The sequence below is a fragment of the Biomphalaria glabrata genome, chromosome 4 (assembly GCF_947242115.1).
Source record: "Biomphalaria glabrata chromosome 4, xgBioGlab47.1, whole genome shotgun sequence".
Taxonomy (NCBI): Eukaryota; Metazoa; Mollusca; class Gastropoda; family Planorbidae; genus Biomphalaria; species Biomphalaria glabrata.
In genome coordinates, this window is record NC_074714.1 from 16,337,728 (window position 1) to 16,350,838 (window position 13,111).

Here is a 13,111-nt window from a genome sequence, read left to right on the forward strand (position 1 = left end):
ATGAAAAAATCGCTTGCATAATTAATTTTATAAATTAAACGGTTTGCTTTTAGAAAACCAAAAGTAGCCGTTGCAACTAAACTTTTCAAGCCGGATTTAATGATGAAATAATATTTTTCATATCTCTTCTAGTTTTCGAGATCTGAGTGTGACAGACGGACATTTTGCACAAACCTAATAGAGGCTTTTTCCCCTTACGGGGGCCGCTAAAAAGTAAATAACAAGTGACCAGGTCAAGTCTTACCAGACATTCCTTGCTTGTTAATTTGTCTGTCATAGATTCTCTTCTCCAAAGTGTTGTCTGTGATAAGTCTGTACACATAGGAATTCTTGATCTGACCAAACCTGTACACTCTGCAGATGGCCTGACAATCATGGCATGGATTCCAGGAAGCATCCACCACAATTACACGATTGGCTGCAACTAAGTTAATGCCTAAACAACCAGCTCTAGAGAAAGTTTGAACACAATATATCATTATAATAGAATGCAACTGATTAATTTAAAAAACATTATGAGTATTATATAATTTACTAATACTTCAATACTAGCATTCATACACCTACACAAGCACAGACTTACTTAGTTGATAAAAGGAAAACCCATATATTGCTCTCTGGATCATTAAATTGATTGATCAGTTTTTCTCTATCTTGAGCTGAAGTACTTCCATCAAGACCTGGAAAATAGTGGGAGAAAATCTACAATTACAAGCCATTTTAAAGCAATAATTTATATACCAAGTAACACAACAGAATTTTTTGAGTCATACTTAATGAAAGAGAAAGACTATCACTTACGGAAGTATGTTCTGTTGCGCTGCCAGTTTTCATTTAGTTCCCTTCTGGGAACTTTAAACTTCCCCATAAACTCTTCTATTTTATTTAGTGTCAGCAAACTTTGGCTGTTGATTAGATATAAGGCATTTATTAATAAATGCTTTGTTTTAAATAATATATACATATACACACATACATTAATTCATGGATTAATAAAATGAACATTAACAAAAGTATTGCTAAAAAAAAATTTAAATAAATTGTGATAAATAAACAGTAAAGGACATTTTCAAACCTGAAAATAAGAACTTTATCTCCATAACATAAACACTCCTCTACTAGTGACATCATCAGAATAAATTTACCACTATTTTCTAGAAGACCTGCTATATAATCTTTCATCAAGGGTTCAGCCTGTGATACAAAAACAAAACATCATAAATTTGGATTAAGTTTCTTTTAGCAATGTTAAAAAAAAAAAAAAGATAACACTTAATACAATCATCGAGTCATAAATGCCTAACAAGAAAACAATTCTTAATATGATCAACCTCATTACAGATGTATAGTTGCATTTGCCTCAAATGTCTCTCACACTGACTACAACTTTACCAATATTTCCCTGAACCCTATTCCAAAATACTTCCAACTAGCAAAGTAGAAAGTATACCAAACATTTATTTTTTTTTTTTTAAATGCTAAAATCTGAATTTACAATACACAAGTAAATAAAGCTTTCTAATGACCTATTCATAATCTTTTACAAATCATTATTAAAAAAATACTTTTACACAAAAACAAAAAATGTGAGATAGTTCTAGTGTTTAAACTGTATGATAAACTATAGATAATCTCATCAAATCATTAAGTGTGAAAATATCCTCACCCAGTCATAGGTAATAGGATTCTTTTCATTAGTTGTCTCTGAGGCCATGGAGGCCAATGAGGTTGTGGACGCTGAGGGAGTTAACGTTGCAGTAGAGTCAGTAGAGGCCAATGAAGCTGATGAAGCAGATGGGGTTAGGGTTTTCTTTTTCTTACTAGTGCCACCTTCAGCAGTGTCAATGTCAAGGTCATTGTCTTTGTCAGCTATATGTTGGGTCAGCACTTCATGAAGAATGTCAGGATGGTTCCATATCTAAAGGGAAATAAATCAGTTCTATATGTTTATATTATTATTATAAAAAGCACATAACATTAATCAAAATGTCTCCTATTGAGTAGAGTTTGTTTTTAACACCAAAAGCTAAGATAACAGTTTTCCAAATTTCAAATTTTTTACATATCCTAGTTTTCACATTTATGTTTTCTAAAATGTTGAAAAAATAATGAGTTCTTTTAAATCATTTAATATATATAATATATTTCAAAGATGAATTACCTTACAACAAACAGCAAATGCTTTCAGAGGATTGTTATTGGCCCAAGAACACAAACCAGACTCTGATATTGCGTTCATAAACTCACAGTAAATTTTCCTCTGAATAGGACTTAAACGAACCAGGAAAACATGTTCTGTTTTAGGTGGCAGATTTACTTGCAACACAGTATGGCCTCGTCTTTGAAAGAAAATAAAAAAAGCATTAGAATCAGGAACTTTCTTAAGTTTAACATACAAAAGAGAAAAAAAAAATGTTCTATTTTAAAATGCTTTATAAAATGTTCTTCCAAAGAAAAATTAAACATTAGAGGAAAGCCCAAAATAATTTTTTAAATTTTAACTAAAGCGCATACCTCTGTACAAAACCTTCAAGTAAATTATGTAAAACATAAGACCGGTGCCTCATAATCTTCTTATCTGAAGATGTACTATCCATACACTGGCCATTCATGATTGGGCGTTCAAACATATTACTGAATTCTGTCTTTGTGCCAAGGAAATTGGGGCGGACAAAGTCCACCATGCACCAATATTCCATTAAATTATTTTGTAATGGGTACCCTGTCAACACCACTCTGCGTCTGCAACACATACAGAGTAAACAAATTTGAATTAATAAAAAAAATTTAAAAATTAAAAAAAAAAAAATGAAAATGAATTTGGTTTATTATATGTACTAGGTTAATTCCTTAAGTTTAGACAAATTGAATAGATCATAATTAATTCCCTAAAATAATTTTCAAAAAGAACTTTTGGTGCTTTTTCCTTGATGATCCATTTTATCTTAATATATTTCAAACAAAAATGTATTTGCTTTAAAAAAAGTATGTTTTGTATAAATTTCACTAGTATCACTTCTGGTTACACTTTGACATTATAGTGATTAACTTGTTATACATGATTTGAAATCTATCATTAATTTCCTTTCTTAAGTCCCCCATTATATATTTTGTATGTTCACCAAATTTAAAATCCACAAATGCCATGAAGGAAGTTCACTAACTATATTTTGAGATTTAAAAATAATTTAATTTGTTCTGATTGGTAAATCTGTTAGTGTATTCTTCTTCTTCTTCTTCATCGTTCTCATTGTTATGTTGGAGTGTTCATATGACTAGACCAATACATGAGATGAACTGCGCAGTGGTTTCCAAATCAGGGAGCTCTCCATATAGTTTTCTTTCTATTGGGGTGATTTGGGGCCAATGTCTTATACGGGCCTCTTGGTAGAGAGAGCAGTTTTGGAGGATGTGGTCGGCATTTTCTGGTGATACTCCACATGGGCAGATTTCACTGGTTCCAATTTTGAGCTTCCGGAACATGTGTTGTCGCATTCTGTTGTGTCCGGTCCTGAGTCGAAAGATTAGACATTGGTCTTGTCGGGATAGCTTATAGTAAGCATCATCTTTCTTGTGATTTGGATGGGAGCTCGTCCATTTCTCATTTATTTTATCTACAATTAATTTCTTCATTTCTTCTGGATAGAGAGCAGAGTTTACTTGTGAGTTTGTTCTCCCACTCTTGGCGAGTGTGTCAGCCTTCTCATTTCCTGCTAGTTGTATGTGAGCTGGTATCCATTGAATGACAGTTTTTTGCTGTTGTGGTTGAGCTTTGTGAGTGCTGTTCTGAGGTTTTTAATATAAGGGGAATCAGAGTTTTGCAGGCTTTGGAGGGTTGTTTTTGCGTCTGTTAGAAAGACAATCTGACTGTGAGGGGAACTTGGATGATTTGCTAGCATGGTAGCAGCTAGTGCTAGTGCTTCCCTTTCTGCTCTGTGACTTTCAGAGAGCTCTCCAGTTGCAAAGGATTTTTCTAGTTTTCCTCCATCTGGCCATTCGATAAGTATTCCAGCTCCTCCATTTGTGGTGGCTTTATGGGATGAGCCATCCGTGTAAACTCTGATCCACTGATTGCTAGGGTAATTGGTATGTAGAAAACAGTTCACTATTTCCTTGAGCTCTGTTGGTCTGTAATCAGATTTTCTTTTTATGTTTTCAATATGGTCCCTTATAGTAGGAAGAGGGCTTTCGTCCCAGGGTGGAGATTCATTATAGTGTATCGAGGATTCCAGAGTAATTTTTTCAAGTTGGTGTTTCTTTTTTAGGTTTAGAGATTCCTGTATGAAATTGGTCCTTTTGAGACGTTTTTTTGTGCCAGTTTTGTGGATTTTTGTTCTGAGTGGGTGCCTCTCCAAGGTTTCCAATTTTGTGAATTGGGAAAGGATTTTTATTTCTCTTCTTTCATCCAGAGAGATCAGGGCAGCGGTTTCCTCCATAGCTCTTATGGGTGTTGTTTTGATTGCTCCTGTCATTATCCTGTATTATGTTAGTGTATAATAACCATCTAATTTTATGTGACACTTTCTAAAAATATAAATAATTTAGTGAGTTTATGTCAAGTTTAGTTGTAAAATCAAACCACTAACACCAATTACCTGCTTTTAATATTTTTCAATGCCTGCGAGATTGCTGCACTGCTGTTTTTTATTCTATGACCTTCATCACAAACAACCAGATCTGGACCAGGGTCAACCAGAACTCCATGCATGTCTAATGAACAATATTGTATCATGTTACAAAAAGATTGCAGCATAACATACGCATGAATTAAGCATTCATTTTAGGCTGTGGATATTTTGCCACATATGATTTTATTTTTTCAAAGCTGACCTTATTAAATAGTGTCTGGTGAAGTAAGTACTTACTTTCAACCTTTATGCCTTAACATAAACCCATGAAAGTTACATATCTAAACAATTCCATAAATCCATTGCTAAATCCCTACAACAAATTACAAACTTTCCTAATTTAAAACATTTATATCTAAAACACAAATAAATAAAAATAATAATAATAATAATGTCAATCACTGCATTAACTACACTAGAAGGCTAGTGTAATGGAAATGACACTTAACGTAAATAAAGTACAATGCAACTTTTAAGAAAAAAAAAGTTAATTCAAAAGAAATTTTTAACATTGACTTTGGACTGTAAAAGGATATTTCAAGGGCCTTAGAAGATCCTTAAAATGGAAACTGCTAATCTAATTTTAAGCTAAAAAAATTAATATTGATGCTGACCTATCATTAAACTCTTGTTCTTATCCTCTTCCTCCACGTCAATGACCTCTGGGGCAGTTTTCTTGGATCTACTTTTGGCCTTACTTGGTGCTACCTTTTTGGAGGACAACAATCGAAACATCTCATAGCCCATGAGCAGAACGCCACCATTTTCTTTCCATTTACCTGTTTGAAATCAGCAAAGAGCATATAAGGCTTCTGTACAAATTTATACCACAGCTAGAGAGCAGCTCACAGCATTGAAAATAACATTTCTATTTAGTACTATGTAATAAGAGAGGTGCGGTGGCTGAGTGGTTAAGTGTTTAGGCTTCCGAACATGGGATCCTGGGTTGAAATCTCAGTAAAAACTTGAGATTTTGCATTTCAGGATTTTTAGGGCCCCCCTGAGTTCATCCAATGAGTACCTGACTTTAGTTGTGGAAAGTAAAGGCGGTTAGCCATTGTGCTGGCCACAGACACCCTGCTCGTTAACTCCTGGCCATAGAAACAGATAACCTTAACATCATCTGCCCCATAGATCACAAGGTCGCCCCATAGATCACAAGGTCTGAAAGGGGAAACTTTTTTTTGTATTATGTAATAAACTGCATAACAAAGTTTATCCCTCGTACTGCAAGGACACATCAAACATGTAACGTTTGAAAATATCCAGAAATAGATGAAATAATGTCAAGGAAATGTATGGTATCCTAGTGTAGACTTCGTAAAACAATTAGCACTGGGAGTTACTTCTGAACAGAGACATTTTGAATAATAAGTATAAAATAATGTTGATAAGTCAACAGTAATGACAAATATTTCTGTTATATAGAAAAAGATGATTAAATGGCATTTGTAAGTTTAAGTTACCTATAACGGCAGCCCTAGCAGCTGTTGTTTTCATGCTGTCATTAATGATGTAGATTGTAAAAGATCTACTCTGTGTGAGGTTATCATCAGGATGAAGTTTCTCTTTGGGTGGGAGCCAGTAATTAAATTCTGCTAACCAGTTCTGTAATGTGTTGATAGGTACTATACACAAGACTAGTTTGCCACCCGTATAGCGAAGGAATATATCAATAAATGAAATCAGCTGTAAACAGAATGAGAAACATTATATAAATAAATGTAGAAAGAATAAAAAAATATTGTATCAATCAAACTGAAAATTTTCTCTTTACTTTTTATACAATGTTTATAAATTAGAACTACCAAGAAACCATTCTGCCCTATATTGTACTTTTAGGAGCATAATAAGATTTGTATTTTTAGAAAAATGTATAGCAAATTGAATGTTTGTAATGTATATGAGCCCCCTACACTTACATCTGAGCACAAGGGACTATTTCATTTTTTAATTTTTTTTAAAATTCTACCCTAGCATCTCACAACAATATCAAGCTTAAATATAAATAATGTACATTAAATAGAAATTTGCACAAATACCTGTATAGTTTTGCCAAGACCCATGCTGTGTGCAAGAATACAACCAAAGCCTGGAGTTGTTCTGTATCTTTCCAGTGATTCTACCACATTGTCATATAGAAATCTCACACCTCCAATCTAAATTCAAAAGAAAAAAAAGGTTTAAATGATGTAGCCTACATTGGCCTATTCATAGATAATGTATGTCATAGGACAAAAAAAACTTTTTTTAAAGTCATCCATTACTAATTCTTCTAAAGGTTTTAGAAACCACATGATTTAAAAAAATAGATCAATAAATTAATAACTATTGACTACACTGCATACAGCTTCATGTAACTTTAAGAAAATCTGGATGACAAGAGTAATTTCCCTCAACTCAAATGTTAAGGCCCTTATGCTATATGGAGCTGAGACCCGGAGAACAACTAAAACTGTCATTAGGAAAGTGCAAACTTTCATAAACAACGAATGCTTCAAATCCATTGGCCAGACACCATCAGCAACAGTGACTTCTTGCAAAGAACTAACCAAACTCCTGTAAAAGAAGAAATCATAAAAAAGAAGATGGGGCTGGATTGGGCACATTTTGTGCAAATTGCCAACTAGCATCACAAGGCAGACTTTGTAGTGTTGAAGTGGAACCCACAAGGCAAGAGAAAGAGAGGCCATCCAAGAAGTACCTGGCAACACAAACTAGAGGCAGACACATTAAAGCTTGGTTACACCTGGAAAAAGATGGAAAGGATGACCCAAGACACAGGATTATGGTGGCCCATACTCCAATAGGGGTGATGAGCTGTAAGTAAGCAAGTAAGTATACTGCAGCTTAAAAGGTTGTCAGTTGGTGAAAGAAGAAAAATGGAAACAAATGATAATTCCAACATTTGCTAAGTGCTGATGTGGTTTAAGCCAGTTTATCTCTATAAGACATTATCTCAACTCAGAAAGTTTAAAAAAAAATACACTTTAAGCGAGGTACCTAGGATAACACATCAAATATTTTACTCTTCACTTTTTTGTTAAATTTATTAAATTGTTTTAAAATAACTATTCTAGTGCATCAGGCTGGCTTCCACAGATTGGTTACATGTTAACTGTCAACTAACCTGATGTGGTTTAATAGCCTGGGCAATCTGTGGAGCTAAATATATATCAGGATCTTCTGCAGGATGTCCAATATTGACTTTGACCCTACCATCAGGGTCAGGAAGGTTGAGTGTGTCATCGATGTGGGCACCACCATTGTTCACATCCTCAGCACCATCATCTTCATCATCCTCCCCCTCATCACTGGGTACCATCACAACTTCATCTGAATCATCATCATCATCATAATCATCTGAGTCATCAGTATCACTGCTCAGTGTTATGACATCTGTACAAATTTTTAAACAGTGTTAAAGTGATACCACATAGATATACTTGTGATATGGTGGGAATTAATTATAAACATTTATTTGAATTGAACAGCTAACAAAAAATATATGGGATTATATCAAGATAATTAAGTATGTTAAGACATAGTTTTTACTGAAATGATTATTTCTATTAGGCTAAGAGTAAGAAGCAAGTAAAGAGCCATGATGAAAGTATCTCTGTGATCCCCAGATAGGGAACTGTGCACATTTGAGGCCACCACTTCCATAGAAGTGCTAAGTTTACATGATAAATGTACACATGCAAAACACTCATAAGTATTTAAGATATGACATTCGTAAGGATTCTTTACTAACCAGAAGGTGGTGATGTTTCTCTAGACTCTTTCTTCACTTTAACCACATCTTTATCTAACAGTTTTCTTTCTTTATTCTCTGCTTCTTTCTCAGCCTCTTCCTCAGCCACTGTAATTGTACAAGTCAGGTTACAATACTAAGTATTCATTTATAACACATTGCGCTTTGGCTTTCTTTGCACTGCTATTAAAAAGGAAATGTAAATTGCGTTATTTTTTTAACCCAAGATAAGCGATGTCAAATGAAGATGCACATTTCTCACTTATCAGTCGATATTTACAGATGATTGTAGACTTTGCTTATTCATATATATATGAATAAATATATATATATTGGTAATATCCATACTGTATAAACATTTTTTGGTACATAAGCTCTCATTCACAACTCTACTTAATGTCTGAGCATCTTAAAACATCAATATACAAAAAATAAATTGTAATAATGGGCAATTACTAAGTCTTTATGGTAAAATACTACAAAGCATTTCAACGAAGAAAAAATGAAAAGCATACCTTGAAGTAAAGATTTTAATTGTGAATCTTTTTCTTTAGGTGTTGAGGTTCCAGTGGAAGCACTTGCAGTTTTAGTGGATGTTCCTGTTGAAGTGCTGGCAGTGGACACAGCTGGAGGAGCCACTTTGGCAGTAGTTGATGTTCCAGCTGAAGCATTTTCACGAAGCAATGATTTTTTTAACTCCATCAGACGTTTCTGACGCTCCAATTCTTCATTTTGTGCTGAGAGCATACTTTTGTCTAAATCTTTTTCTTTTAAAATGGACCTGTATTATTTAAGTTTTAGAGTTACAAGGAGAAAAAAGGGGATCTTTGATATAATATACATAAGAATTACATATATATATATATATATATATATATATATATTATACCCATTAAATCAAGGAAAGACTTAAAAGTCTAAAGATATATTTGATTTAACTCTCAACTAGATTTGTTAGTTATTAGATGCTAGTGATGGGTGGTGTGGGTATAATTAAGTAAGAAAAATGTAAGTTTTGTTTTTTAAAAAGTGAGCTAACATTGACAGAGCCCAGTTATTTCTCACCTGATATTTTTCCTCCTCATCAGTGTTGCACCAGATTTTGGAAGTTTATCATCTTCATCATCATCCTCATCTTCTTCAGCTTTGACTTTCTTCTTCTTTCGTTTTAGTTTCTTTTTTTTACCTTTCTTCTCCATATCATCATTTCCTTCTGCTTTTCTCTTCTTTCCTTTAGCAACTTTTTTAGTTTTGACTTTTTTTTCCACCTTCTTTTTCTTTTGTTTCTGAACGTCAACAGAGTTACTAGACTCCTCATCATAGAATGACACCTGTCCAAAGACGCCATCCTCTTCAGCGTCAGTCTTTTTCTCTTCTTCTCCACTTTTTTCTTCCTCTGTGGCATCCTCATCTGTGTTTAGTTCTGTTTCATCGCCAGACTCTTCTTCCACTTCTGATTCCCCCTCCTCTTCAGAGTAACTCTCCCCTTCAGACATGTCCTGTTCCTCTAGAAATGCCAAGTCCTCATTAGCCACTTCCATTTTCCCATCACCAACCAGGAAAGAAAGCGCTGCATCATCCACTTCACCAGCAGTTTCTTTAGCCTCTGCTTCAGCCAAGAATGATAAATCAGTTGCCAAGGCAGCACCATCAACTGAACTATCTTCAAGCTCATCACCAACTTGGTTCGCTAGTGCCAGAATGTCACTGTCTATCATTTTCAGCTCTGCAGGTTTCTCTTTTTGTTCACTCAAGTAAGACTCAAGTGAGCCAGATATAATGTCTCTAGATAAAGTGTCTGTGTCACCACCAGAATCAACTAAGTTAGCTACTTCCTCCATTTTTTGTTCAATTTTAGTCAGTGCACTGAGTTATTGAAGAACCTTTGTCAACTCCCTAAAATATAAGAAAAAAAAAATTAGTTGTTGTTTTTTCCAGCTAAATATATGTTAAAATTAAGCTAAACAAAGATAAAATGTACAGTATAAATTTAAAAATTCTTTCAAAGAAATGTATTGTCCATTTTGTGCTACCTAATGAAGTAAGGGTTCTATTATGAAAATTATTTACTGTATCAGTAGTCGTTCTAATGTTTACATGTGCTTGTAACTCGTCAGTAAGAATGTCCACGAAATGTTAATATGTGTGTTGTGTAGTCATTCAGTGTATTAAAGCCATACTCTAAGGACATGGTTTTCGACTCTATTGTGTTATTAGGTTCAAAACAGGTTTAATATAGATAGAATAACATTTAAATAGACATATAATATATATTTTATTGATATGCTATAAAAGCATCTTAAAAATTAGAACTGATCTAAAAATTGGTTTTAATTAAAAATAAAAGCATTTAGGAATTTCCAGCCTGACAAGCTAATGGAGTTTGTTGTGTGTGTGTGTGTGTGAATTCAAGGGTCAAAAATTGTTTTTAAAAAATTATTAACTTTAAAGCCTTTCTGATTTTTTAAATAAGTAAAAAAAAATACACCACAATGATGGCTAATATAAATAAGTGAAGCCCAAATTTACATTTCTTGTTAGTAAAGAGTGCAGTTCCTATTCCAAGAAAACAGAAATATTTTCACTTAAACAGGCACACATTCCAGCTTTACATCCACTTTGCTCAAATAATTGAACATGACTAGAATGTACTACATGACAGACAGTTGATATCCCCTCATTCTCTCACTTGGTGTGTTTGCCATCTTTCAGGCTTAAACTAAATCTGATTAAAAATCTTGTTTAATGCAGGTACAAATATTTTTATAAACAAATGATCCCAATACTTATTAACATACAAGGTGTATTGCTGTTATTAGTCTACCAGTAATAGAACAGATTATTGACACATCATGTTTTTAAAACAAAATGTGTAGGATTAGATTTACAGGTATTACTGTCTTAGGGTTACCAGCATGTCTGGCAAAAAAAAAACAAAAAACATCTTCCTTTTTGTGTTTTCCCTTTGGGCTTAAAATTTAAGTGTCTTAATGTCCGTTTTTATTTCTATTGTTTAAACTACAAGAGCATATTTTCCATTGATCACATTCATTCCTTCATATTTAAACACACAATCTCACTCATAAATAGCATACATAAAGTTTAAAAGCTTCTTGTCAACCTCTTTCATGATCAATATAATATATTTTAAAAGAAACCTGCTTTTCAGAGATTCTTAAGAACTGCAGTTGTTTCTTTTGCAAAATATTATAAAAAGTTAAAAGAGTGTTTTGATTGATCAAATCACAGGGGACAAAAAATAGAAATAGACTCTCCAATAACTTACTCAGAGGTATTTTTCTCACAAAGTATAACTTGAAGAAAATGTGTGTGGAGTTCCATTTAGGTTTATGCAAATAATAAACTACACCAAAAAGTTGTGAGAGGAAATATGCAAAACTTTACAGTTTTACTTTCATTTACTTAATGATTCATCAAACATTGTAAGCCTACTTTTTACAAGTCTAATTTGTCTTTCTTGGTGCATGACATCACAAGCTTATTTGTCCCCTCTCAGTTCATGCCATGACACAATTATAATTGAATTTACAAGACAAGGTTAAATAAGCCCCTTGCTCTTGCCCTGGTTTATGACAAAAAGCAAAACTCTATTATGGCTGAAACCTATCTGGAAATGTATTTGCCAATAATGATCCCATGACTCTCTCATGGCCACAACTCTTACAACTTAAATTTCAAAATTGCTGTTTTACTGCATATAAATATAAAAAGTATCAGATGTGTTAGTAGAAATTTATTCCTTTGTCTCTTGATTCTGACTGAAAATTTTTCCTGTATCTTTGCTATTGGATAATACTTTGTCTCTTGATTTTGACTGAAAATGTTTCATATCTTCCATTCACTTTGCTATCAGAAAAAAATTTGTAGTTCACTTCTCTGTTCAACAATAATACCCAACTTTCTTTCATTTTATCAGCTTTCCCCTTTAACCATCACATATATATATTACAGATATCTATATATTATATTTTGATCTAAATATATAGCTAACAAAATATTTTTAAAAAAATGCAGAAGAGGTGCCGTGCCTTCTACCACATACATGATGTCAAGGACATGACCATCACAAGACAATCTAAGAATGGCAATTAAAAACTTTCTAAAAAGCATATAAATCTATGCATGAAAATTAGAATAGCACTCCATCAAAGAAAGATACCCAAACCTAGTCATAGATACTTTCTTGATATTTTTTTTTTATGCAGATCTGTGGGCTAATGTTTTGAGGGGCCAGACAGCAAAACGTTGAGTGTGGCCTGCAGTGTGTAGGTAGGGCATCATAGCAATTAAGCTATTGTGTGATCATTGTTTGATCAGTTATAAATAGGCTTTCCTTTCTTTTAGTCCAATCCATTACAACTAGTTACTTCTCAATGGATTGTGATAATGAAATGATAATGATCATAAATTCTATCTGATCTAACAAATCTGCAACTTATGATCATAAATGCGATGCTATCCATTTTTCAAAGAGGAAAACAAAAAGACCTCTAGCGTCTAGATGATCTAGTTAGTAAGACTAGTTCAAGTATATTTTTATATTAATCTATATAGATATCTGATCTATGATCTATATTGTTTGGGAGAAGTGGAGCAGTTGGCATTCAGTATCATTAGTACTGACATTGAAATAAAAGTTTAAAACTTTGCATTACACACTCTTGGTCTTTATTATTTAGACCCTAGATTTCTATAGATAACAAAC

General features: G+C 33.3%; 1 protein-coding gene across 1 annotated transcript in view; it reads right to left on the reverse strand.

Annotated features, from left to right (window-relative positions):
- LOC106067058 (uncharacterized) overlaps nucleotides 1-13,111 on the reverse strand; it is a 30,505-nt gene that overhangs the window by 14,327 nt on the left and 3,067 nt on the right. Inside the window, exons 2-16 of the mRNA XM_013226158.2 lie at nucleotides 9,451-10,281; nucleotides 8,901-9,166; nucleotides 8,386-8,493; nucleotides 7,759-8,027; nucleotides 6,671-6,787; nucleotides 6,095-6,317; nucleotides 5,243-5,407; nucleotides 4,596-4,710; nucleotides 2,515-2,742; nucleotides 2,162-2,339; nucleotides 1,667-1,918; nucleotides 1,076-1,194; nucleotides 802-905; nucleotides 584-680; nucleotides 245-450 (exon numbers count right to left, since the gene is read on the reverse strand). Of these exons, the coding sequence (XP_013081612.2) occupies nucleotides 245-450; nucleotides 584-680; nucleotides 802-905; nucleotides 1,076-1,194; nucleotides 1,667-1,918; nucleotides 2,162-2,339; nucleotides 2,515-2,742; nucleotides 4,596-4,710; nucleotides 5,243-5,407; nucleotides 6,095-6,317; nucleotides 6,671-6,787; nucleotides 7,759-8,027; nucleotides 8,386-8,493; nucleotides 8,901-9,166; nucleotides 9,451-10,226 (3,223 nt within the window). The 5' untranslated portion in view covers nucleotides 10,227-10,281. The remainder of the gene's footprint in view (nucleotides 1-244; nucleotides 451-583; nucleotides 681-801; nucleotides 906-1,075; nucleotides 1,195-1,666; nucleotides 1,919-2,161; nucleotides 2,340-2,514; nucleotides 2,743-4,595; nucleotides 4,711-5,242; nucleotides 5,408-6,094; nucleotides 6,318-6,670; nucleotides 6,788-7,758; nucleotides 8,028-8,385; nucleotides 8,494-8,900; nucleotides 9,167-9,450; nucleotides 10,282-13,111) is intronic.